This window comes from Jaculus jaculus, chromosome 1, assembly GCF_020740685.1.
Source record: "Jaculus jaculus isolate mJacJac1 chromosome 1, mJacJac1.mat.Y.cur, whole genome shotgun sequence".
Classification (NCBI taxonomy): Eukaryota; Metazoa; Chordata; class Mammalia; order Rodentia; family Dipodidae; genus Jaculus; species Jaculus jaculus.
This window is the reverse complement of record NC_059102.1, coordinates 132,795,971-132,821,251: the sequence shown is the minus strand read 5'-3', so window position 1 is coordinate 132,821,251 and position 25,281 is coordinate 132,795,971. Positions and strand designations below refer to the sequence as shown.

The 25,281-nt window shown below is 41.6% G+C and overlaps 1 protein-coding gene across 2 annotated transcripts; it reads right to left on the bottom strand.

Annotated features, from left to right (window-relative positions):
* Positions 1-23,844: 23,844 nt before the first annotated feature.
* Positions 23,845-24,763, bottom strand: LOC123457688 (E3 ubiquitin-protein ligase RNF170-like). Of its 2 annotated transcripts, none has more exons than XM_045141896.1 (2): positions 24,760-24,763; positions 23,845-24,647 (listed from the first exon to the last, which is right to left on the bottom strand). In XM_045141896.1, the coding sequence occupies exon 2, from the start codon at positions 24,638-24,640 to the stop codon at positions 23,864-23,866; it is 777 nt and encodes a 258-aa protein (XP_044997831.1). In that variant the 5' UTR covers positions 24,641-24,647; positions 24,760-24,763; the 3' UTR covers positions 23,845-23,863. The 2 variants fall into 2 exon arrangements, with proteins under 2 accessions (XP_044997831.1, XP_044997832.1); XM_045141897.1 differs by lacking the exon at positions 24,760-24,763 and having other exon boundaries at positions 23,845-24,503; positions 24,578-24,619.
* Positions 24,764-25,281: the final 518 nt, after the last annotated feature.

Below are 25,281 nucleotides of genomic sequence, written 5' to 3'. Positions count from 1 at the left end.
GTGAGAGATGACAATAGACTGAGAGGACCAATTAAAATTCAGAAGGAAATTATGAAATTGCTGAAAAATCTTAACAAGAGGGGCAAGCCAAGCATGGTGATGCACGCCTTTAATCCCAGTACTTGGGAGGCAGAGGTAGGAGGATTGCTATGAATTTGAGGCTACCTTGAGATTACATAGTGAATTCCAGCCTGGGCTAGAGCAAGACCCTACCTAAAAAAAAAAAAAAAAAAAAAAAAAAAGAGGGGCAGAAGGAAACATTGGGCATGTCAAGATAGTATGTAACAAGCAATATTAGTAGGCTTATATCTACTATAGAAATTGGCTAAATGATTTCTAAAACAGAAAACACAGGCCCAAATGGATTCACTGGAAAATTTTACCAAATATTTAATATGGTGGTTTGATTCAGGTGTCCCCAATAAACTTAGGTGTTCTGAATGATAGGTTCCCAGCTGATGGAGATGTGGGACTTAATGCCTCCTGGAGGCAGTATTGGGGGTGGGCTTATGGCTGTTATAGCCAGTTTCCCCTTTCCAGTGTTTGGCACACTCTCTTGTTGCTTTTGCCCACCTGATGTAGGCCAGGGGATGATGTACACCCTCTGTTCATGCCTTTGTTTCTCCCTGCCATCATGGAGCTTCCCCTCGAGTTTGTAAGCCAAAATGAACCTTTTTATCCCTCCAAAGCTGCTCTTGGTTGGGTAATTTCTTCCAGCAGTGTGAACCTGACTGCAACATTTAAGGAATAAATACAGCATTTAAAACAGTATTTTATACCATGGATATATAGTGAATAATAACCTATCAAATGGTTTGTGAATAATAACCTGTGAATAATGACCTATCAAATAAGAGTATCCCAACGTAGTTCTCCTTACTTGTCGTCGGCACCTTGACGAAGCAGTAGCATATACCAGACGCTAGATGGAGCACCAACTCTGTACAGTCTCTTCAGCAAGTGAACAGAGGAAGAATTCCCTAACTCACTGAGGGGTCAGCCTTGCTCTATATCGGAATGAGCAAACATGTTGTGAGAAGTTTAACGTAAGTGTGCAAATCCTCAACAAAATATTAGCAAATTCAGTCCAACAGTGTATGGAAGAATTATACACACCGGGCATGGCAGTGCATGCCTGGAATCCCAGCACTCAGGAGGGTGAGGCAGGAAGATTACAACTTTGAGAACAACCTGGCTTACATAGCAAGATCCTGCTTCAGAAAACAAAAATAAGGGGGGCTGGAGGGATGGCTTAGCTGTTAAGGCGTTTGCCTGCTGCAAAGCCAAAGGATGCAGGTTCTATTCCCCAGGACCCACGTTAGCCAGATGCACAAGGGGGTGCCCGTGTTAATGGAGTTCGTTTGCAGTGGCAGGAGACCCTGGTGTGCCCGTTCTCTCTGCCTCTCTCTCCCCCATTCTCTGTCAAATAAATAATAAAATATAAAAAATAAAAATTAAAAGTAAGGACCGGGAAGATGGCCCAGTGGATAAAGCACTTGCTGTGCAAAGTGGACACCAGAGTTCAGATCCCCAGAACCCATATAATCTCAGCACTCCTACAGCAAGATGGGACACAAGAGAATCCCGGAAGCTCGTGGTCTAGCTAGCCTGAGGATCACAGGGTGAACAACAAAGAGCCCTTGTCTCAAACAAGGTGGGAGGCAAGCACTGACACCAGCGGTTGTCATTTGACCTCCTCATGCATGTGTGACACACGCGACCACACCATCATGCGTACACAAAGATAAAGCTATGTAAAATAAAACAACAAATAATTATACATCATTACCAAGTCCCCAGTAGCTCCTGTGATTGGACACTCAGCCCCCAGCTAGTGGAGCTGTTTTGGGAAGCCGTACAACCTCTTGAACCTGCTGTCTGCCATAGGGATGGGACTTGTGGGTCAGTCCTACTTGCCCTTTGCCACTGCAGCGTGACCCCTCGCGCTCCTGCCTGCGAGGACCAAGCCGCCGCAGATGCCGCCCTTCCCCAGTGTGACGGACTATGCCTCCTGAACTGTCAGTCAAAATAAAACTCTCCCCCTTGCAATGGCTTCTGTCAGGTATTAATCATAGTGACAAAATAAAGAACTAATATGGAAAGGAAGTCAAAGTCATACAGATTGAGAAGGAAGAAAATTATGTTTCCAGATGGCATGGTTGTCTATATAAAAGCTTTGAAAGAATTGACATAAGTCCTCCTGTAACCAACAAGTAATTGTAACAAAGTGGCAGGAATAATACACAAAAAATACAAACGTCATTTGCTTTTCTACATATCATGATTAAACAAGCAGAATTTGAAATAAAAAGCAAGATACAATCTACTTTAGCTCTGGATGCCAGATTGGGAGTGATACAAATACTAATTTTTTTTTTATTTTTTTTATTGACAACTTCCATAATTATAGACAATAAACCATGATAACTCCCTCCCCTCCCCCACTCTTCCTTCACAAATCCACTCTCCATTATATCCCCCTTCTCTCTCCATTAGTCTCTCTTTTATTTTGATGTCATTGTCCTTTTCACCTATGATGAGGGTCTTGTGAAGGTAGTGGTAGGCACTGCAAGGCCATGGATAGCGAAGCCAATTTCTGTCTGGACAATTGCATTATAAGCAGAGCTACCCTTCCTTTGGCTCTTACATCCTTTCCACCTCCTCTTCTGCAATGCACCCCAGCCTTGGAGGGTGTGGTAGAGATGTTTCAGTGCTGAGCACTCCTCTTTCACTTCTTCTCAGCACTATGGTGCCTTTTAGTCATCCCAGTGGTCACCACCGTATGAAAAGAGCTTTTCTAACCAAAAGTGAGAGTAGCATTAACATATGGGTATGAATATTAAGAAAAGTGCTTACAGGGCAGTTTGGTGAGCATAATATATGCATTTAGACAGACAAGAGCAGGTGTTACACTCCTAATGCTCATGACCTCCCCCACCAGAGGCTTTTGATTAGGTTTTCAATAGCAGGCATCTATTCCCTCCCATGGAGAAGGCCTCTAGTCCAATAGAGAGCATTTGGTTTCCCTCATAACAGACATGCCACTATTGGGTCATTTGTCCTGGCTGGCCATACTTAAGGCTTGTAGTGTCCACTGTTCTCACCACTGATGACTTCTCTCTCCCATAGGACTGCATGCAGCATAGCTTTTTCCAGCTTTCTGTCAGCTGGTCTGCCGGGAGGAGGTTTTCAGCTCAGCTCCAGATTGATTTCTCAATGACCTTACAGCCCAAGCATGTAGAATCTTCAGCAGTAGGGTCTTACTATCTATCCATGGCAGGAAGCCAAGAGCTTTGGCACTGGCCTGTAATGTTTTGGCGGCATCAGGGACCTCCCTGACAAACAGCTCACTGGAAGGTATCCCTCCCTGGCACTGAAATTTTTCTAGTAATAATCAATGGCTTCTGGATTACCATTACCCAAAAAAGTAGGGTTCCATATGGCTTTTTCATAAAATCTTAAATTTTGATTAACCCTCCTCCCACACTTCTCTTGACCTCACTTAGGCCATTTCACCCCAAGTAATCTGTTACTTACTTACATATATACAATGCCATCTGCTGAAGTCTTCCTATCTCCTCCCTCCCTTATAACCCCTTTCTAGCTTACTGGCCTCGGCTACCAATTTTTACTCCAAAATATAATACAAGTCTAAAAATAAACATTTGAATCTAGGATCCACATATGAGAGAGAACATGCAGCACTTGATGTTCTGGGCCATTTTGTATGATCCTTTCCAGATCCATCCATTTCCCTGAAAATTTCAAAATTTCACTTTTCTTTACTGCTGAATAGAACTCCATTGTATAAATGTACCACATCTTTATTATCCCTTCATCAGTTGAGGGACATCTAGGCTGGTTCCATTTCCTAGCTATTGTGAATAGAGTATCAATAAACACAGTTGAGCAAGAATCTGTAAGGTAATGAGACAAGTCTTTAGGATACATACCTAGGAGTGATATAACTGGGTCATATGGCAAATCTGTTTTTAGCTGTCTCAGGAACCTCCACACTGATTTCCACAATGGCTGTACCAGTTTACATTCCCAACAACAGTATAGAAGGGTCCATCTTTTTCTGCATCCTCGCCAGCATTTATTGTCATTTGTTTTCTTGATGATAGCCATTCTGACAGGAGTGAGATGGAATCTCACAGTAGTTTTAATTTATAGTTCCCTGATGGCTAAGGATGTGGAACATTTTTTAGATGTTTATATGCCATCTGCATTTCTTCTTTTGAGAACTCTATTTAATTCCATAGCTCATTTTTAATTGGGTTATTTGATTTGTTGTTTAGTTCTTTGAGTTCTTTGTATATCCTGGATACTAATCCTCTGTCAGATATATAGCTGGCAAAGATTTTCTCCCATTCTGTAGGTTGCCTCTTTGCTCTGTTCACAGTGTCCTTTGCTGTACAAAACCTTTTTAATTTCATGAGGTCCCAGTGGTTAATTAGTGATTTTATTTCCTGTGCAACTGGGGTTATATTCAGAAAGTCATTGCCTATGTCATTATGTTGAAGGGTTTTCCCTACCTTTTCCTCAAGCAATTTCAGAGTTTCAGGTCTGATTTTAAGGCCCCTAATCTAGTTGGACTTGATTCTTGTGCATGAAGAGAGACAAGGATCTATTTTCATCCGTCTACATATAGGTATCCAGTTTTCCCAGCAACATTTGTTAAAGTGGCTGTCTTTCCTCCAATAAATATTTTTGGCATTTTTGTGAAAAATCAGATGGCTGTAGCTGCCTGGACTTACATCTGGGTCTTCTATTCTGTTCCATTGTTCTACATACCAGTTTTGTGCCAGTACCATGCTGTTTTTGTTACTATGGCTCTGTAGTATAGCTTAAAGTCAGGTGCAGTGATAACGCCAGCCTGATTTTTGTTACTCAAAATTGTCTTGGTGATTCGAGGTTTTTTTTGTGCTTTCAAATGAATTTTAGGATTTTTTTTTTTTTCTATTTCCATGTAGAATGACATTGGAATTTTGATGAGGATTGCATTAAATGTGTACATTGCTTTTGGTAATATTGCCATTTTCACAATATTGATTTTTTTTTCAATCCAAGAACATGGGATCTTTCCATTTTCTAGTAGAACTATTTCACTTTCTTGGTTAGGTTTATTCCAAGATACTTTTTTTTGAGGCAATTGTGAATGGGAGTGATTCCTTGATTTCATTGTCAGCATGTTTGTTGTTAGTATACAGGAAGACTAGTGATATCTGTATGTTTATTTTGTATCCTGCTACATTGCTAAAAGTGTTTATCAGCTCTAACAGTTTGCTGGTACAGTCTTTAGGGTCCTTTATATATAGAATCATGTCATCTGCAGATAATGATAACTTGACCTCTTCCTTTTCAATTTGCATCTCTTTTATGTGTGTCTCTTGTCTTACTGTTATAGTTTACACTTCTAGTTCTATATTAAATACAAGTGGGGACAATGTAACCCTTAGTTTGTTCATGATTTTAGCAGAAAAGCTTCAAGTTGCCTGTAGGTTTGTCTGAAATAGCCTTTTTTATGTTGAAATATGTTCTCTCTATTCCCAATTTCTTTAGGACTTTACCATGAAGGGATGTTGGATTTTGTCAAATGCTTTTTTTTTCATATATTGAAATGATCGCGTGATTTTTTTTGTCTTTCAGTCCATTTATATAGTGTATTACATTTATTGATTAGCATATGTTGACACATCCCTGCATCTTGGTTGGAGTGAATAATCTTTCTGATATATTCTAGTATTATGTTTGCCAATATTTTAAAAAATACATCATATTTAATTTATTTATCTGAGAGAGAGAGAGAGAGAAAGAGGGAGAGGGAGAGAGAGAGATACTGGGCACACCAGGGTATCCAGCCACTGCAAACAAACTCCAGATGCATGTGCTCCTTGTGCATCTGGCTTACGTGGGTCCTAGAGAATCGCACCAGGATCCTTTGGCTTTGCAGGCAAATGCCTTAACCGCCAAGCCATCTCTCCAGCCCTATTTTGTTGGGCCTTGAGAGGCCTGGATGTGAGGCCTAGTGGAACTTCCTGAGCCTAACTGCCTCTGCCCAGCTATGACTCAGCAGGGGGCCAAATGGCCTCTGGCCTGCTACTTCCACACAGGAAATTAGAATTCCTGCCTGCGGGCACTTAGAACTCAGCAGGGGGCCAAATGACCTCTGGCCTGCCACTTCCACATAGGAAGTTAGAGTCCCCAGCTCATGTGTGCTTTGAACCAGTCATCTCAAAGGTCGCTCTATGCTATTGGCCCTTACATCTCACCTCACCCTAAAGTCTCCGCCTTCATTCTCAACATTATATAAACACCCGCCTGTAACAATGAAGTGAGTTCCTGTTTCAAAAGGACTCCTACTCAGTGTGGTTTTTCTCTGGTGGCCAGGAGGAGTTTCTGGGTCATCCAATTCTCATCATCCTCCCTCAACCCCTAGGGAGTAACCAGCAGGCTGGTTCTTCCCTGGGCACTACCTGTGCAGGAAGGAGCCCAACACTATTTGCCAATATTTTCTTGAGAATTTTTGTGCCTATGTTTATGAGGGAGATTGATCTGTAATTTTCTTTTTTGTTCTGTCTTTGTCTGGTTTTGGTATTGTAGGAAAAAACCCCCGCAGGGGGTCCCCACGCTCTGCCCGGATAAGGCGACACCCCAAATCACTCACTCACGAGAAGCAGTCTTGATGCAAACTGCAAGAGGATTTTATTCCAAGCGCGCAGGGGCCCACAGTTGTACACCGCACAGGGGTAGAGGACTGCAGAGCCCCGAATGCAGGAACAGGACAGTTTTTATAGGGTTTCTAACAAAGCCTGTGCCTTAGACCAATCATTTTCTAATATTAGGAGCCCCGCAGGGTGTTAGCCAGTCAGTTGGTGCCACCCCATAGTTTCTAAGCCAATTAGTTTATGACCTTGGTGGTCAGCATTTGCGCAGGTCCTTGGGTGGGAGTAGCAGAGTGTGGTTCCAGTCTCCTATGACCTTGGAGGTCAGCACTTGTGTAATTCCTTAGGTGGGGGTAGCAGAGTATGGTATCAGCCTCCTATGACCTTGGTGGTCTGAGGCAGGCTGCTACAGCTTATGGTGCGAGCTACTAAGGCTAACAGTGTGGGCTATTAAGGCTTATAGTGTAAGGCTTATAGTGCAGGCTATTTACAGAAACCAAATAAGTGGTTCACTTCATTACTCATTTCCCATCCTTGAGGGCTATCTCATGCCCTTTTACCTAGTTTTATATTAGGAGTGGGCTCTGATATAATGAGAAGAGGGATTCTTTACTTGCTTCCAACAGAGAGTAAAGCCTGGAGTTTGAGGTATGCAGGGAGCCCGCTTAAGCTCCCCTTGGAGCGTGATAGTATTTCTGAGCTTCTGAATTCTTGGGCCTTTCAGTATCAGGGTAATGCTGGCTTTGTAGGAGGTGTTTGATAATATTCCTTCCTTTTATATTTTATGGAAAAGTTTGAGAAGCAGTGGTGTTAGCTCTTCCATGAAGGTCTGGTAAAATTCCCCAGTAAATCCATCTGGGCCTGAACATTTTTTAGTTTGAGAGATTTTTTTTAAAGTTTCTTCTTTTCTTTCTTAAAATTTATTTATTTGTCAGAGATAGAGAAAGACAGAGAGATATTTGGTACACCAGGGCCTTTGGCCACTGCAAACAAACTCCAGATGCATGTACACCTTATATGTTTGGCTTACATGGGTTCTGGGGAATTGAACCTGGGTCCTTTTGCTTCACAGGCAAGTGCCTTAAATGCTAATCCATCTCTCCAGCCCTGGACGATTTTTTTTTTTTTTAAGTAACTACTTGTATCTCTTTACTTGTTATAGGTCTACTTAAATGGTTTCTCTCATCCTGATTTAATTTCGGCAGGTCATATAAATCTAGGAAATCATCCATTTCTTTCAAGTTTTCAAACTTAGTGGAGTATATGTTCTTAATGTATGTCTTTTTTAAAAAAATAATTTTTATTCATTTATTTGAGAGACAGTGAAAGAGTCCAAAAGAGAGGGAGAGGGAGGAAGAAAGAGGGAGAGAGAATGAATAGGTGTGCCAGGGACACATGTGCCCACCACCTTGTGGATCTGGTTTATGTGGGTCCTGGGGAATCAAACCTGGGTCCTTTGGCTTTGCAGGCAAGTGCCTTAACTGCTAGCCATCCCTCCAGCTCCAGCTTTTTTTTTTTTTTTTTTTTTGAGGAAGGGTCTCACTCTAGCTCAGACTGACTTCGAATTCACTATGTAGTCGCAGGGTAGCCTTGAACTCATGGCGATCCTCCTACCTCTGCCTCCTGAGTGCTGGATTAAAGGCATGAGCCACCAAGTCCAGCTTTAGGGTATGCCTTTATGATTTTCTAAATTGCTTTGGTATCTGTTGTAATGGTGCTTTTTTTAATCTCTAACTTTATTAATTTGTGTCTCCTCAATTTATTTTGGTCAGATTTGCTAAGGGTTTATCAATCTTGTTTATCCTTTCAAAGAACCAACTCTTTGTTTCATTGAGTCTTTGTATTATTATTATTTTGGTTTCTGTTTCATTAATTTCTGCCATTATCTTTATTATTTCTTCCCATCTGCTGGCTTTTGGTTTGCCTTGTTCTTCTTTTTCAAAGGCCTTAGATGAAGCATTAAATTGTTTACTTGCAACCTTTCTAATTATGTTTTCAAATTTTTATTTATTTGCAAGGAGGGGAGGGAGAGGTGAGAGAATGGGCATGTCAGGGCCTCTAGCCACTGCAAACAAACTCCAGATGCATGCACCACCTTGTGCATCTAGCTATGTGGGTCCTGGGGAATCAAACCTGGGTCCTTAGGCTTCACAGACACTATGCCTTTTTTTTTTTTTTTTTAGCTTAATGGCTAAACTATCTCTCCAGCCCCTAATTTCTTAATATAGACACTTAAAGGTATAAATTTCCCTATTAGACTCCCTTCATTGTGTCCCAAAGGTTTTGGTATGTTGTGGTATCACTATCATTTGGTTGTATGAGTTTTTATTACCTTTTTTATTTCTTCAATGACCCATTCATCATTCAGCAGTGTACTGTTTATTTTCCATGATTTTGTGCATGCTCTATAGTTTTTCTTGCTGTTGGTTTGTAGTTTAATCCCACTGTGATCAGAAAGAGTATAAGGAATCATTTCAATTTTCCTGGACTTGTTAAGATTTGCTTTGTGTCCTAATATATGGTCTATTTTAGAAAATGTTTCATGTGCTGTTGAGAAGAATGTGTATTCTGCAGCATTTGGATGAAATTTTATGTAGATTATGTTAATTAGATCTATTTGTTCTATGATATCATTTATTCATTTTTTGATCTGTCAGTTGATGAGAATGGGGTATTGAAGTCACCAACTACAACTGGGCTTGGTATATCTGTGACCTTAAGTCTAATAGTGTTTGATGAATTTGGGAGCACCTATGTGAGATGCAAATATGTTTATAATTGTAATATTCATTTGTTGAATTGGTCCTTTAATCAATATAGAGTGATTTTTTTTTAAATTTTTATTTATTTGAGAGTGACAGACACAGAAAGAAAGGCAGATAGAGGGAAAGAGAGAGAATGGACGCGCCAGGGCTTCCAGCCTCTGCAAACGAACTCCAGACGCGTGTGCCCCCTTGTGCATCTGGCTAACGTGGGACCTGGGGAACCGAGCCTCGAACCGGGGTCCTTAGGCTTCACAGGCAAGCGCTTAACCGCTAAGCCATCTCTCCAGCCCTAGAGTGACTTTCTTTATCTTTCCTAACTAATGTTGGTGAGGAGTGGTTCTTTTCTGGTTTTGGTTGGTTGGTGTTCTAGAGGCATCCTGTATATATAGTGCATCTCTTTCCCAATTTGGGGGAAGTTTTCTTCTCTGATTTTGTTGAAAACACCTGCTATACCTTTGGAGTGAAATTGTTCTCCTTCTACTATACCATGAATTCTTATGTTTGATCTCCTCATAGTGTCCCAAATGTCTTGAAATTCCCTTTCATACCTTCCTAATTGTTTGTCTTTCTCTTTGTTGGACTGTATTAGATCTACTACCTGCTCTTCTAGTTTAGATATTCTGTTCTCTCCTTCATCCATTCTACTGGTGAGATGTTCTCCAGATATTTTTAATTGACTATTATTGATTGGATGTTCTACAGAGTTTTTTCATTGCTAGTATTTCTGATTGGATTTTCTTCAGTATTGCTATTTCCTTACTCATGTTTTGTATTGACTTTCTTATTTCATTAAGTTGGTTTCCTTTATTCTCCTTCAGGAGTTTATCTTTGATTTTTTTTGGACATAGTTATAGTCATTCTTTTGACTTTTTCAGGCATTTCATCTAAAACAGTCTTAGTGGAGGTCATTTCTGATGGGTTTATGATTTTTGGTAGAATTATACTGTCTTGATTTTTGTGTTTCTTGTATTATAATGTAGAGGTTTTTGCATCTTGGATTAATTTGATGCTTGGGTTTTCTATTTTTCTGCAGTATTCTTTGACATGTAAATCTGACATTATGTTTCTTCAGGGTAGTAGCTTAAGGTGTCAGGTGTGGCTCTTATATTACTCCCAGAGTAACAGCAGAAGTGACCCTAGGATTTGGGTTTGTCTACTAATTATTCTAGTAGTATTCTAATAGGCTGGGTGGAACAAAATACAGGCAAGTACTAAAAGTCAACTGAACAATGTACACACTCAATCAAAACCAGCATGGAGTATTTATGTAAGAATGGGTATTAAAACAAACAGATAATCTGACAAAGTTAAAGTCCCTAAGGTACATGTTGCCCACTTCCTTAATCCTGTTAGCTGGGAGGCTGAGATTCCTGGTCTATAAAGGGTTCCAGGTCAGCATGGGGCCAAGTGAATCACTGCTCCCAAGAATGGCAGAAGAAGACAAAGGCACTATAAATCAGGAAGCAACAAAGGACAACCCTAAAATACAGGTTATTTAAAAATGGCAAAGCTGACCATCAATCAAATCTAACACGTAACCTGCCCTGATGTGGAAGTTTCCATTACCACTTCCAATGGAGCCCTACATATCAGACTTTGGGACAGGTGTTGACCCAGTATAAGTAGGCCTGTTTACTTTCTGGGATGGCTTCCATCTCACCTATGCTGTGTGCCCACTTGGGTCCTTCTTTACTCCATGGTGGACTTGGCTAGGCTGGCTGGGTCGGTGGGTCTGTTGCTCTTATCACCTGTGCTGGGTGCTGTGTAGCTAATCTCCCTTCCCGAGATCTTCAGTGGTTGCTGTCACTGGTAGTTAGGGGAGGGGAGGCTGTGGAGGGTGCCTAAAATTGTACCAGAGCTGCCCAGCTGGCATGGTCCTCTTCCTCAGGAACCACTCAGCTGGTCCCTGCTGTCTTCTCCTTTAGGTTTTTGACTTTGCAAGGAGACTGGTGTGATTGGAGAGCCCCCCCTCCCCCCCACCTGGGTTCTGCTCCAGTGGCTCAGGCTGCATGCAGCATAGCTCTTCCCAGAGACCGAGACGAGGACCAGTGCCCTGGCAGGAGCTGATTCTGCTTGCTTCTGTGGCTGCTAGAAGCTCTGGGTCTCTCCTGCTTCTCCGCTGAGGTTGATAATTCCTTACACACCTTCACTTTTTGGTAGAAGAGTATATTGTGGTATTTTTCTGCTTATTTATCCCCCTAGGCTGCTTTTGCATGACTACTACCCAGCCATCTTATCTGGAAGTCTGATATGTTCATTTTTGTTTGCTTGTTTGTCTGTTTTTGACTTTCCAAGGTAGGGTTTCACCCTAGCCCAGGCTGACCTCCTGGAATTCACTATGTAATCCCAAACTGGCCTTGAAGTCCTGAAGATCTCCCTACCTCTCTCTGCCTCTCAAGTGCTGGGATTAAAGGTGTTCGGCACCATGCCTGGCTTTCGTATGTTCTTTCATAGATTAGTTCTCCCTCTTTTTTAATAGTCAGAGCCCTGCAGTGTGTGTGGCCCGGGCACTCAATTCCACAGTTAGCCTCCCGGAGGTGTGCACGTGTTCCGTTCAGACTCCTATTTTCCTGAGGTACATCATTCCCACACTTGCTGTCATTCTGTATTCCCGAGATCATCAGTTCTAATCTCCCACAGGAGGAGCTGCTCGATGCCTCAAGTGAGAGTAAGAAACTTGAGTTCTATCTCCTTTCAATGTTTTTACATTTTAAAACCTTTTTTATTTTGAAATAATTTAAAGTTTATAAAAGAACATCAAAGATAAAACGGAGCTCCTGTATGCCCTTCACCAAGCTGTTTTTCATGTTTATATCTTACAGTCATGGTGTATTTATCCACACTAGGAAAGTGACACAGGTATGCTATTAGTTAAACCATGGGCTTCATTTGGTTGTCATCAGTTTTTCCATTAATATCCTTTTTCTGTGTTGGAAAATCATATTGCATCTGGTAATCATGCATTCTTATTCTCTAGTCTGTGATAGCTTTTTGGTCTTTACTCATCTTTTGAAAACTGTATGTGTATATACATGTATATGTGTATGATGTGTGTGTATAGGTGTGCACATGCCGTGACATGTGTGTGGACTTCAGAAGATAATCTTGAGGTGTTTTCCTTTCCTTCTACCTTCTTTTTATTTAACAGAAAAGAGTTTTGTTTATTTATTTATTCATCTCTATTTATTTATTTGTATGTGTGTATATGTGTGTGTATGTGTGTGTGTGCATGTTATGTCATGGTGTCTTGCCTCTGCAGACAAACTCTGGACTCATGTGTCATTTTGCATTTGACTTCATGTGGGTGCTAGGGTGAACCTGAACTTGCCTGAAAAGCCTAAGGACCTAGGTTCCACTCCCCAGAGCCCATGTAAGCCAAATGCACAAGGTCACACATGCATACAAGGTGGCGCATGTGTCTGGAATTTGATTGTAGTGACTAGAGGCCCTGGTGCACCAATTTTCTGTCTCTCAAAAAAGAGGGGGGATTAGAGAATTGAATGTTGCCAGGCAGCTTTACAAGTAAGCACCTTTAACCACTGAGCAATCTCCCCAACCCCTCTTCCACCTTCGTTTTGAGACAGGGCCTCTCTTATTGCTTTGCCATGGTGTGTACCCATCTAGCTAGCTTGCAGACTTCTAGATTCCTCTGGCTCTGCCTCCTGTTGCGGTAGGCAGATCGGGATCACTTTCTATCCTGTTTTACATGGGTGATGGCTGAGCCTGGTGCTAACCTTGGTCTCTTGGCTAAGGTGCTGTCAAGATTTTCTCTAGTTACTTTTTTATTTTATTATTTCCTTTTTAGACTTGATTCTTCAGAAGGAAGTTGTTAATGTTCAGCCCATACTCAGAGTGTTGAATGCATTTGAAAACCATGGCCATCAGTCCCCCTTCACTCCCACTTCTACAAATGTGCTTGGTTCCTAGGTGTTCTTACAAGATTCTGTGGCATGATACATGATATTTTCTACCTTAGCTTTCCCCACTGTATCCTAAAGTAATTTTTCTGCAGCATGGCTTCCAAAATTTTGTTGTTATAATCTCTCCTTTTTGTATTTATAGGCTTATGGGTATTTTAAATCCCTTTACTATAGTTTTAGTGGAGTTTCAATGGCACTAAAATTATATTATTGTATTTAATCTTCCATCTTTATCTGAAAGCTCTGGGGAAAACAGTTTTTATCACCAAAATTTATACCAATCTCTGCATTTGTCATTTCTCCCTGTCACAATTCTTCCATGAACATAATCCACAAATCAGATGCTTTTGTTGTATGTCATTGTTATATTTCATAAACACTGAGATAAGTCAGAGCTCTAGTTCGCAGCCTGTAGAAATTCATTACCGGTTTCCTCAGCCCACAGGATCCTGTCCATAATAAGTATAGCATGCAGTCTCCTCCCAGAATAGCTCTACGCAATCTCTCCAACTTCTCTCTCACCTTTCCAATGTCTACTTTTCACCCACAGTGTTGCTTTCTACTTATGCTGAACTAACTACTTCTCGCAGAACCCATCATGCCTATAGGCTTTTGCTTCTGTAGTTCTCATTTTCTAAAATGACTTCTGTCTGGTCACCTAAACTCATCAGAACTACCAAAATTGGGAATGGAATTTACCCTTAGAGCAAAACCTTCTATATAGACAAGAAAGGAAGATGGGGGGGGGGGCGAATATTTATTCAATTCCTGTTTTTGTTGCTGACAGGACATACATGCACCATTTTTATTATACAAGTCCAAAAAAGCTCCTATGTAAGACAGCGTGCTGTTTTACATACAACCACGTATGAAGAGAGAATTACCAGTGATACTCTATTGCTAGTATCAAAAGGTAAGGTTATGGGACCCTTGTTTCCCAATTTCAGACTCCACAGTCTTGGGATTCCTTCTGGAATGTTGTAGGTAACACAACCATACTTACATGAACTGTACAGACTCATTTATACAGACATGCTTACCTGGCTGATACTTCTGGGAAATACCTGTGGCAGAAGAAGGCGCTGCGGCAAGCCCAGGAAGTGATGAGTCACCCTGCCCCTCCAAGACTGTTCAGTGGTTCTCACAGTGTCAGTGGTTAAGAATGCTGCCCGGCTCCCTTGGCAAGTCTCCACAAGGAAACAAAAGAACAAATAGGGTTTGGGAACAGAATATATGTTTTCCTACTGACAATTATTCTTCTGAGAAGCTTACTATACTATGCCCTGGTGGAAACTGAATGCTTAACGTGGGATTCTAAATGATTATAACACCTGTGTTGCCCATTATGAACAATAGTCGTCTGGGCAAGACATTTAACACAGTGCCTAGGCTGAGCGTGTTCAACAGCCATCTATTCATTGGAAGCTGTATTATGCGTAAGTTTAGATTCAAGTAAATCCAGAAGATACATGTTGTTCCATCACACAAATACCAATATAGCTCTGTCACCCACTTCTGCTGTCTTCTGGTTTCCTCAACCTCACTTAGGGTTTTCATGAGGAGCTCCAGATAGCCATTGAAGGAAGAACAAACATATGGGCCTAACTCACAAGAGGATTTCTGTATTATGGTAACGCCAGCACCCTCACCCAAGTGTGCCATGAAGGGGAGTAATGGTCAAGAGGATACCTCCTAGACAGCAGAACTTTTGGCCCCATGACTTCTGTTGCCTTGGCATGGAAGGAGAAGTGGCCTGTGATACAAGCCTACATTCATTCATATATGATAAATAATTCTCTAGCCATTGGCCAAGAACTTGAAAGAGAAGCCTAACATTCTGGGAAGTAACGAGGAGAGCTGACCAAGAGACACAGATCTTTCAGAAACGAGCACTGAGCACTAGGGAAGTACTATGAGTGCCTACCCAGGCACAGACACCCTGGAGGAGACCTCACGGTAGCGATGAGCAAGAGGACTTGCCCCACGACTGCCAGTCAGAACCTTTCCTTCCCTGCTCGCTGTTTAATAGGCCATGTTCAGAGCCGAGAGATGGGAGGTAAAGGCAGAAGGATTTGGAGTTCAGACCAGCGTGAGCTATATTGTAGATTCAAGTTGCCCGCCAGCCTGAGATACATAGTGACAGCCTGTAACCTAAATTCTGGTGGCTTGGAGGTTTTATTTCCTAAGGCAGTGTTGCTTTGGTTGTATTTCTAATAACTTCTTGGCCATTTTCAACTCTTTATGGTAGCTACAATTCAGATCCATCCCCTAACCCAGGAGATCCCGTCAATCTTAGGTTCCAAGGAGAAGAGATTAGAAGTAAACTACAAAAAAATCTATTCTGCTTTCCTGTGGCCTGGGCTCTAGAAACTGGAGGGTTGCCCTGACCTCATTTGGTGATAAGTTAGAGGAAGGGTAAGGAAGAACGGGAAAAATGAAGAAGGAAATACTTGAAAAAGAATTTTTAAAAAATATTTATTTTTATTTTTATTTATCTATTTGAGAGCAAGAGAGAGAGAGAGAGAGAAAGAGGCAAAGGAGAGAGAGAATGGACGCACCAGGGCCTCCAGCCACTGCAAACAAACCCTAGATGCGTGCGCCCCCTTGTGCATCTGGCTAACATAGGTCCTGGGGAGTCGAGCCTTGAACCTGGGTCCTTAAGCTTCACAGGCAAGCGTTTAACCGCTAAGCCATCTCTCCAGCCCTGAAAAAGAATTTTGGCACACAGGAGAGTGAAAGTAGGAGAACATAATCACATCCATACAGACGAGGCATTAATTAGTGAAATTGAGATATTACAATAAAGGTGTCATCAGCAAGTTCTGCTACTCCAGGAGGAAATGTGTCGCTTAGGGCTACTTTCTTTATTGTGTTGCGCCATCTAGTGGTCATTCTCATGTACTTCTTAAGTTCCAGATAAACTTAAAAGGGCAGATGAACTAAGAATGAGGACTATTTCCAAAGTTGTCGTTCACTTGTCTCATCCATCCTTTTATTTGCTTGACTGACAAGTGCTTATTGAGAACAAGTATCTTCTATACGATAGTGACTTTTACAGGCATTGGAACAAAATGGACAAAAAGCCTGAATTATGGACGCTTGCTTTGATGAAAGAGTACATTTTAATTATTTTCCACATAAACATTCTGTTTTCCAAGCACCACTTACAGACGTTTACCCTTTTTCCTCTGGGACTCTGCAATGCCATTATGATGTGTATTCACTTGGTTGCCTAATGGACGAGGCATTGGCACCTAGTGTTGTGTATGAAGTGTCCATTTGTGCGTGAATCATTGCATATCTTAGTAATTATCTCCACTGGTTTGCTGACTTCTGTGGGAATATATTGCTATTACACATCATAATTAGTCTTAATATTTGGTAGAATGAGAATTACCACCTTTCTGGGCACAATGTCACACGTCTCTAATTCAGCACATGGGAAGCTGAAGCAGGTTGGGCTTAAGTTTGAAAACAGCCTGAGCTCTTAGCCAGACTGTTTCTAAGGCTGTGCCTATTCTGAACATGTCATAAATGGAACTAAACAGCAGGCAGGCCATGCGTGTATGTGGGTGTGTGTAGGTGTGTCTTCTTGGCTTAGCATCATTTTCTTTCGTAGTTTTTTTGGTTATCTGCTTGTTTTAGTCTTTCTTTCATCGTCGTCTTCTTCTTTTTTTAATAGGGTTTCGGGTCCTGTTACATAGCCAAGGTGAGTCAGTGTGGAACCTTCAGGTTTTTTACCTCAGACTCTGGAGGGCTGGGATTTTAGGCATGTGCCCAGAATGCCTATCTAGCACCGTGGTTTAAAGGTTCAATATGTTTTAGCAACATCAATTCATCATTCCTTTTTTTTCCCCTCAAGGTTTTGAGAAAAAAAGGCTGACCTGTGGTCTCAGGATGGCCTCAAACTCACAGTGATATTCCCACTTCTGCCTTCTGAGTGCTGGGATTAAATGCCTGCACCTCAATGCCTGGCTTCATCATTCCTTTTAGTGGTTACATAATATTCTATTACATATGTGTGTGACCACATTTAGTCATTGATGATAATTTCAGTCATGTACAATTGAGGATATTCTGAATAGTGCTGCTAACAAAACATTCATATACAAGTTTGTGTGAAAACTTTTCGATTGCTTTGGGTATATACTTAGCAGTGGAAGTGTGGGTTCATATGATAATTGTATACTTAACTTTTTGAATAACTGCCAAAATGTTTTCCACAGCCAGGTGAACCATTTTATATTCTTTTTTAAAAAAAATATTTTATTTATTTATTTGAGAGCGACAGAGACAGAAAGACAGATAGAGGGAGAGAGAGAGAGAGAATGGGCGCGCCAGGGCTTCCAGCCTCTGCAAACGAATTCCAGATACATGTGCCCCCTTGTGCATCTGGCTAACGTGGGACCTGGGGAACCGAGACTCGAACCGGGGTCCTTAGGCTTCACAGGCGAGCGCTTAACCACTAAGCCATCTCTCCAGCCCCCATTTTATATTCTTATGAGCAATGTATGAGGGCTTTCGGTTTCTCTGTAATGTCTGCAAAAATAATATTTTTGCCTGCATATGTGTGTGTGTGGGTGTGGGTGTGTGCTGGGGTATGCATGCCTGTGGTATAGGTGAGTGTGTGTGCATGAGAGGCCAGAGAAGCCAGGTCTGTTGGTTGAATGCAGAGCTCACCAGGTGGGCTAGTCAGCTTCCTCTGCTGAGTGCTGGATTACAGGTGGCCACTGTGCTCACCTGGCATTTGCATAGATGCTGGAGATTCAAATTCAGTCCTCACACTTGCATATTGAGCACTGTACTGGCTGAGCCATCTCCCCAACCAGTGGTTGTTTTTTTAATATTTTTAAATTATTAGAACAATCCTAATTAGTGTGAAGTTGTTTCTTATCTGGTTTTGATTTTCATCTCTTAATGACTAATGATGTTGAAATAATTTCATGTGTTTGTTGATCATTTGTATATGTTCTTTTTTGTTTGTTTTTCTTTTTTTTACTTTTTAAATTTATTTATTGATTGATTTGAGAGAGAGAGAGAGCGCATACTAGAGTTCCAGCCGCTGCAAATGAACTCCAGATGCAGGTGCCACTTTGTGCATCTGGTTTACATGGATCCTGGGGAATTGAACCTGGGTCCTTTGACTTTTCAAGGAAATGCTTTACCCTCCAAGCCATCTCTCCAGCTCTATTTTACTTTTTGAGGTAGGTTTCTGCTTTAGCCCAGTTTGATCTGGAATTCACTATGTAGTCTCAGGGTGGCCTTGAACTCACAGCAGTCCTACTATCTCTGTTTCCTGAGTGCTGGGATTAAAGGCGTGCACCATCATGTCTGGCTTGTTTTTGTTTTTCAATGTATGGCTTGCTCTAGCCCACACTGATCTGGAAATCACTATTTATATCTTCTGAGGCTGGCCTTGAACTCACAGCAATCCTCTTACGTCTGTCTCCCAAGTGCTGGGATTAAAAGCATGCACCACCATGCCTGGCCAAAATGTCTCTTCTTAAAAACAATTATTTGTTTGTTTATTTATGTATTTGCAAGCAGAAAGAGACAGACAGACAAAGAGAGAGAATGGGAATGGGTGTATCAGGGCCTCCAGACACTGCAAACAAATTCTAGAGGCATGCGCCACATTGTGCATCTGGCTTTTATGTGAGTGCTGGGGAATTGAACTCTGGTCATTAGGCTTTACAGGCAAGTGCCTTAACCACTGTGCAATCTCTCCAGCCCCAAAATGTTTATTCTTTTTTAAAAATTATTTTATTTTATGAGAGAGAGAGAGAGAATTGGTGCACCAGGTCCTCCTGCTGCTGCAATCAAACTCCAGATGTGTGTGCCACCTTGTGTGTATGTATGGCCTTGTGGATATGGATTCTGTGGGCTCTGGGGTGTCAAACCTGGGTCCTTAGGCTTCACAGGCCAGTACTTTAACCACTAAGCCATCTCTCTGGCCCCCCAAAATATTTATTCTTCTTTGTTTATTTTTATTTATTTGAGACCAACAGACAGACACAGAGAGAGAAAGAGGCAGAGAGAGAGAGAGAGAATGGGTGTGCCAGGGCCTTCAGCCACTGCAAATGAACTCCAGATGTATGCACTACCTTGTGCATCTGGCTTACGTGGGTCCTGGGGAATCGAACCTCAAACCGGGATCCTTAGGCTTCACAGGCAAGCGCTTAACTGCTAAGCCATCTCTCCAGCCCCAAAATATTTATTCTTAATAGATTTGTATAGCATCTCCATCCAATAGATACAGAATATTCATTTTTCTTAGCTACCCATAGGACTTTCTCTAAAATAGGGTATAAAACAAATCATTTAAAATTTTACTTTGTTTTATCATTATCATTTATTTATTTATTTATTTTGGTTTTTCGATGTAGTGTCTCACTCTGGCCCAGGCTGACCTGGAATTAACTATGTATTCCCAGGGTGGCCTTGAACTCACAGCAATCCTCCTACCTCTGCCTCCAGAATGCTGGGATTAAAGGCATGCGCCACCACTCCTGGATGTTTTATTATTTGTGTATGTGTGTTGATGTGTGTCTCTGTGTATTTGTGTGTATGACCTTTTATGTGTGCATATAAAGCAGCTCTTAACAAATACAGAGGAACTGATCTTACAAGATCATAAGTAACTAAAACAAATCAATAGCAAGAGAAGCTGTACAAATTCATGGATACTGAATAATAAGCTCTTTTTGCTATTGGTACAGTCTCACTCTAGCCCATGCTGACCTTTTACTCACAGTAATCTTTCTACCTCTGCCACCATGCCCTATTCTTTTTTTTTTTTTTTAAATAAGGTCTCATGTAGTCCAAAGTGGCCTTGAATTTGCTATGTAGCCAAAGATGACTTTGGACACCTGATCTTCCTGCCTTCACCTCCCAAGTGCTAGGATTATAGATATGAACCACCATGTCTGGCATGTAAAGCATTGATGACCAATGATTTAAGAAAGCAGGAAGCAAAGTTAAAAGTGTCTTTGTCTCTAGAACCTACCCTCTTGGGAGTCTCTCTTCAGGTCCTGTCCCCTTGTTCTTAGGAATTCCAGGTGGCTCTGCCATAGTCTGTCATCTCGCCAGATGGGGGCAATTTCTAGGGAGAATGCCAGGATACCCAAAGATGGAAATGGAGTTCCCCAGGTAGCTCTACTGAGCCCTCTGTTAACCTGTGACCTACCAGTGTTAGGCGATTTTTTTTTAAATGTTTCATTTATTTGAGAGTAAGAGGCAGACAGACAGAAAGGGAGAATGGGCACACCGGGGCCTCCAGCTACTGCAAATGAACTCCAGACTCATGCACCACCTTGTCCATCTGGTTTACGTGCATCCTGGAGACTTGAACCAAGGTCCTTTGGCTTTGCAGACAAACACCTTAACTGCTTAACCATCTCTCCATCCTGCATCAGGAGATATTTTTTAAAGAGAATGCCAGAACACTGTGAAAGCCAGGAAATGGAAGTAACGCATAGTAATGTGAAGAACCAGCATGTCAGAGATGTCAAAAACATGTAATGCTGCTGGAGAGAAGTTGGTCATCACCAAATCGAGCTGGTGGTCATGAGAGGCAATGTGGGCAACCAATGGCAAGGCTGAGGGGCAAGGCTGCCCAAGCTTGTCTGAGTGCACATGGCCATTCTGTAAACCAGGTTTCAGATTTGGACCAGCTATTACTTTTTGCCCTGCTGAGTTCTAGTCTTCCCCTTTTGGCCTCATGGTCCTTCTTTTTGAAATGGAAATGTTTACTTTGTGCCAGTGTATGTTGGGAATATGTAACAGTCTTTTTTATTTTATAGGGACTCACAACTAAGAGGCTGTCTTCTGGGCATGGGGAATAAATCATTCAGACTTGCTCTCACAAGTTGGCCAACTTTCAAGAACCCTTAGATAAGAGTCACCCGCCTGGAATAGCCTCCTGTCAAGATATAAACAGAGCTACCACTCACCTGGCAGACCTCCTAAGGGATGGGAAGTGGGTCAGCTGAATGACCCCATTCTGCACACAAGATGTTGACCACAGTGCTACCCAACAGCAGGCCTGATGTTTGCTCTTCTGATAATCCCATGCTTGTCAATAATTACCTTGTGCTGAACAACTTCAAGCTCGGACACAAAATTGCACAAATGTGGACACAAACCCAGCTATCTGCCTTCTAAACTTTTGTGTCCAGGATTTCAGACTCAACATCTGGGCACCATGAAAGATGTCTATTTTATTTTCTAAGCATACTTTCCAAACTTTCCCAAAGAAATTTGACACATAGCCCCCTTGGAAGGTCTTGCCTTCCATAGAAAACTAGAGTGGAAATTTAAGGAGTATGAGATTAATGAAATATCCATCAAAATTCTAATGACATTCTTCAATGAACTGGAAAAAAAAAATCCTAAGATTCATATGAGAGCACAAAAGACCCTGAATAGCCAAAGCAACCCTAAGTAGACAAGGCAATGTTGAAGCACCACACACAGCCTTCATCTCAGTGGGCTCTGCAGGGCCACAGGGACAAAAGCAACACGGCACCGGCGCAGCAAGAGACAGGTAGAAGAACGGAATGGGGTGAACTGGAAGAGAGCGGGATGGCATGGGACGGGACTGGACGGGATGGAACACAACAGAACAGAACCGAACAGAAGGACCTCAAAATAAATTCACACAGCCATAGGCAAATATCTTTATTCCTTATAAAAATACCAAAAACCAAAAAACAACAAAAAAAAAAACCCCGTACATTGGAAAATAGCCTCTTCAACTAATGGCTCTGGGGAACTGTATAAGAATGAAACTAGGGCTGGAGAGATGGCTTAGCGGTTAAGCGCTTGCCTGTGAAGCCTAAGGACCCCGGTTCGAGGCTCGGTTCCCCAGGTCCCAGGTTAGCCAGATGCACAAGGGGGCGCACGCGTCTGGAGTTCGTTTGCAGAGGCTGGAAGCCCTGGCGTGCCCATTCTCTCTCTCTCCCTCTATCTGTCTTTCTCTCTGTGTCTGTCGCTCTCAAATAAATAAATAAAAAATGAACAAAAAATATTATAAAAAAAGAATGAAACTAGATTCCCACCTCATCCTGTGCAAAGAAGCAGTTTAAAATGGATCAAAGACCTTAATATGCACAAATTATTGAGAATTATTCTAGAGCTATTTACTTTTTCAGATTCATATGGACTGGTGGACACATATTTTATAGTGGGGGGTTAGAATCTACTTACATTACTCATTTTGTGTTCAATCATCCTATTGGAAGCTCTTTCAGTTATTTTGTGCATTCCTAAGGCATATTTCCATTATTGTGATTTCTCTTTTTTGTAGCTATGAAATAAATCCATGATATGCTTGGCAAGTGCTCTACCACTGAGATCTACCTCAGCTCCCTTCATTGGGTGTGTATGTGTGTGTTTTAACACACACTTCCTGGCACTAGAAGATATTTTCAATTCATCTTCCATATTTGCTATTAATATTCTGAAATCAGCCATTTCTTTATGGAGCTCTGTTTTATTTTAAAAAATACTTATTTGCAAGGGGAAAGAGAGAGAAAGAGAGAATGGGTGTGTCAGAGCCTCCAGTTACTGTAGATGAATTCTAGGCACATGTACCACTTTGTGCATCTGGCTTTTATATGGGTCCTGGGAAATTGAACTTGGGTCATTAGGGTTTGCAGGAAAGCATCTTAAATGCGGAGCCATCTCTCCATCCCTCCTTTTATAATTTTTTTCTTTAAACTATTTTTTAATTTTTTGGTTTTTAGAGGTAAGGTCTTGCTCTAGCCCAAGCTGACCTGAAAGTCACTGTGTAGTCTCAGGCTGGCCTCAAACTCATAACAATCCTCCTACCTCTGCCTCCCGAGTGCTGGGATTAAAGTCATGCACCACCACGCCCGGCCCCTTTTTATTTTTATTTTTGGCTTTTCAAGGTAGGGTCTCAACCTAGCCCAGGCTGACCTGGAATTCACTATGTCATCTCACGGTGGCCTCGAACTCATGGTGATCCTCCTACCTCTGCCTCCCGAATGCTGGGATTAAAGACGTGTGCCACCACGCCTGGCTCTGTTTTAATTTTTTTTCCCCGCATTAAACAGTGTTTTATTGTAACAAAATATTTAGATAAGTTCCAAAGTCATGTGTCATTGTGTAGGTACTCACTGAAGATGATGAATTTGACAAACTGCATTTAACAACATTGTACTATGTATTTAGCTAAGTAATTTGTGGTAAGAGAAGATACCAAACTTATCTCTTTTCAACTGACTTCTTGATTCTTCAGAGACATTACAGACAATACAGAATTGAGATACAACTATAGATTTTATAATTCTGATCTTCACATTAAAATCTGAAATATGTAAGAATTCCAGTTATATATTGTTAGACATTTTTCAAATGATAACTAAATACATATAATACAATGGTTTTAAGTTTATAAGATAATATTTGGGTGACTTATATTGCCATGGGTCTTTTGAGTGATTTTTTTTTACACATTAGGTGAGATATTCCAGTAAACATACTTATTTTATCTGGTTAGCCTTTGGGTTATCACTTCCCGATACATAATGGAGATGTACATAAGCAACAGAAAGATGACAAAGAAATCATCTAGAAAGCCTAGAATTCCAAACAAGGCTTCAGGTACAAAATCTAGAGGGGATATAAGATAGAAAAAAGCTCTCATTAAACAGAGTATTATTCTAATACAGAACATCCAGAAAAGACCCCCAGCAGAAAACAGTTCTCTGAATGCATGTCTCAGCAAAGTGGGGAGATCTATGATTCTTTCCATAATAGATCTAGGCTGGCCCGAGAACCTCCGGTTATAATCATTGATATCTTGATGCAATCTTACAGCATCCTGAGACTGACCATCCTCACCAAACACTGTTAGGAGTAGAGTTACCATTTGCCGGCAGATTGGACAACTGATTGCTCCAAGCCATGAACCATATTGCCAGTATGCAATAATGCAGGCACCACAAAAAAGATGTCCACAGTTGGTTTCAACAGGGAAGGATGCTTGATGTAAGCAGATTGGACAGTACATATCAGTGTAAAACTGTTGTCGGGCAGTAGTCGGAGCATCCTGCTCTGTTTGAAGTTGTTCTTGAAGCACCCTGACTGGCTCTTGGTTTTCTGGATGAATGTTCTGCTGTACATTTCTGAAAAGTGCATATATGAGGGTAGCAATCAAAGTGAAACTGACCACAACTGCCACAAGTACTTGGTCACTTACTCCTTCTATAACTGAATCATCATCCAGCTTCAAATTTTGAACTTCACTGTGATATTTGGCCATTCCAGGTCTTTAAAGGGCCGGTGGATGAATTTCCAGCAACTACAAAGCAAAGCTGTATCCTGGGAAGTTAGCAGCAGCAGTCCAAATCAAAGTTCTCTTTATCTGGTGGCTATGCATACCTTATGAAGCCACAATTCTCCTAGGACTCCAAAGCACCTGTCTTGGAAGCTCCAGTACCTCTCTGCATTAAGGTCCAGGGACAAGGATGTTTAGCATTGTTCTGAGGAGCCCTAAACGGGTTCGGGACTACTCTGGGGCTTAGCTCTGGCTTCCCGGAGAGAGGGTCCGCAGCCCCCGGTGGCAGGCCCGCCCGCGCAGGGCCTCGCCCCTGTCCGCACCCGCGGTGGGCCCAGGCTCGGGGAGCTCTGTTTTAATTTTTAATAACACAAAGATATGGAAACGAAGATCCAGTCCTAGGTCTACTTGTTACTGGAGTGGTGGTGTTTGCTTCTCAGCAGACAGAACAAGAAAGCGTGCACGTTTCCACTAACCCACATATATTCCCATTCCATTTCCATACCTAAGCTGAACATGAATCCATATGATGTCTCAAACTCTCATCCATTATCCTGGAGATCACTGTGGTTTCCCCTTGCTTGTCTATAACTTCACATTCCAACAACGAGAAACCTGCCTCCTGC

Coding starts and splice junctions, on each gene's coding strand:
- LOC123457688 (XM_045141896.1), bottom strand. CDS start 24,640: ATGGCCAAATATCACAGTGAAGTTCAAAATTTGAAGCTGGATGATGAT.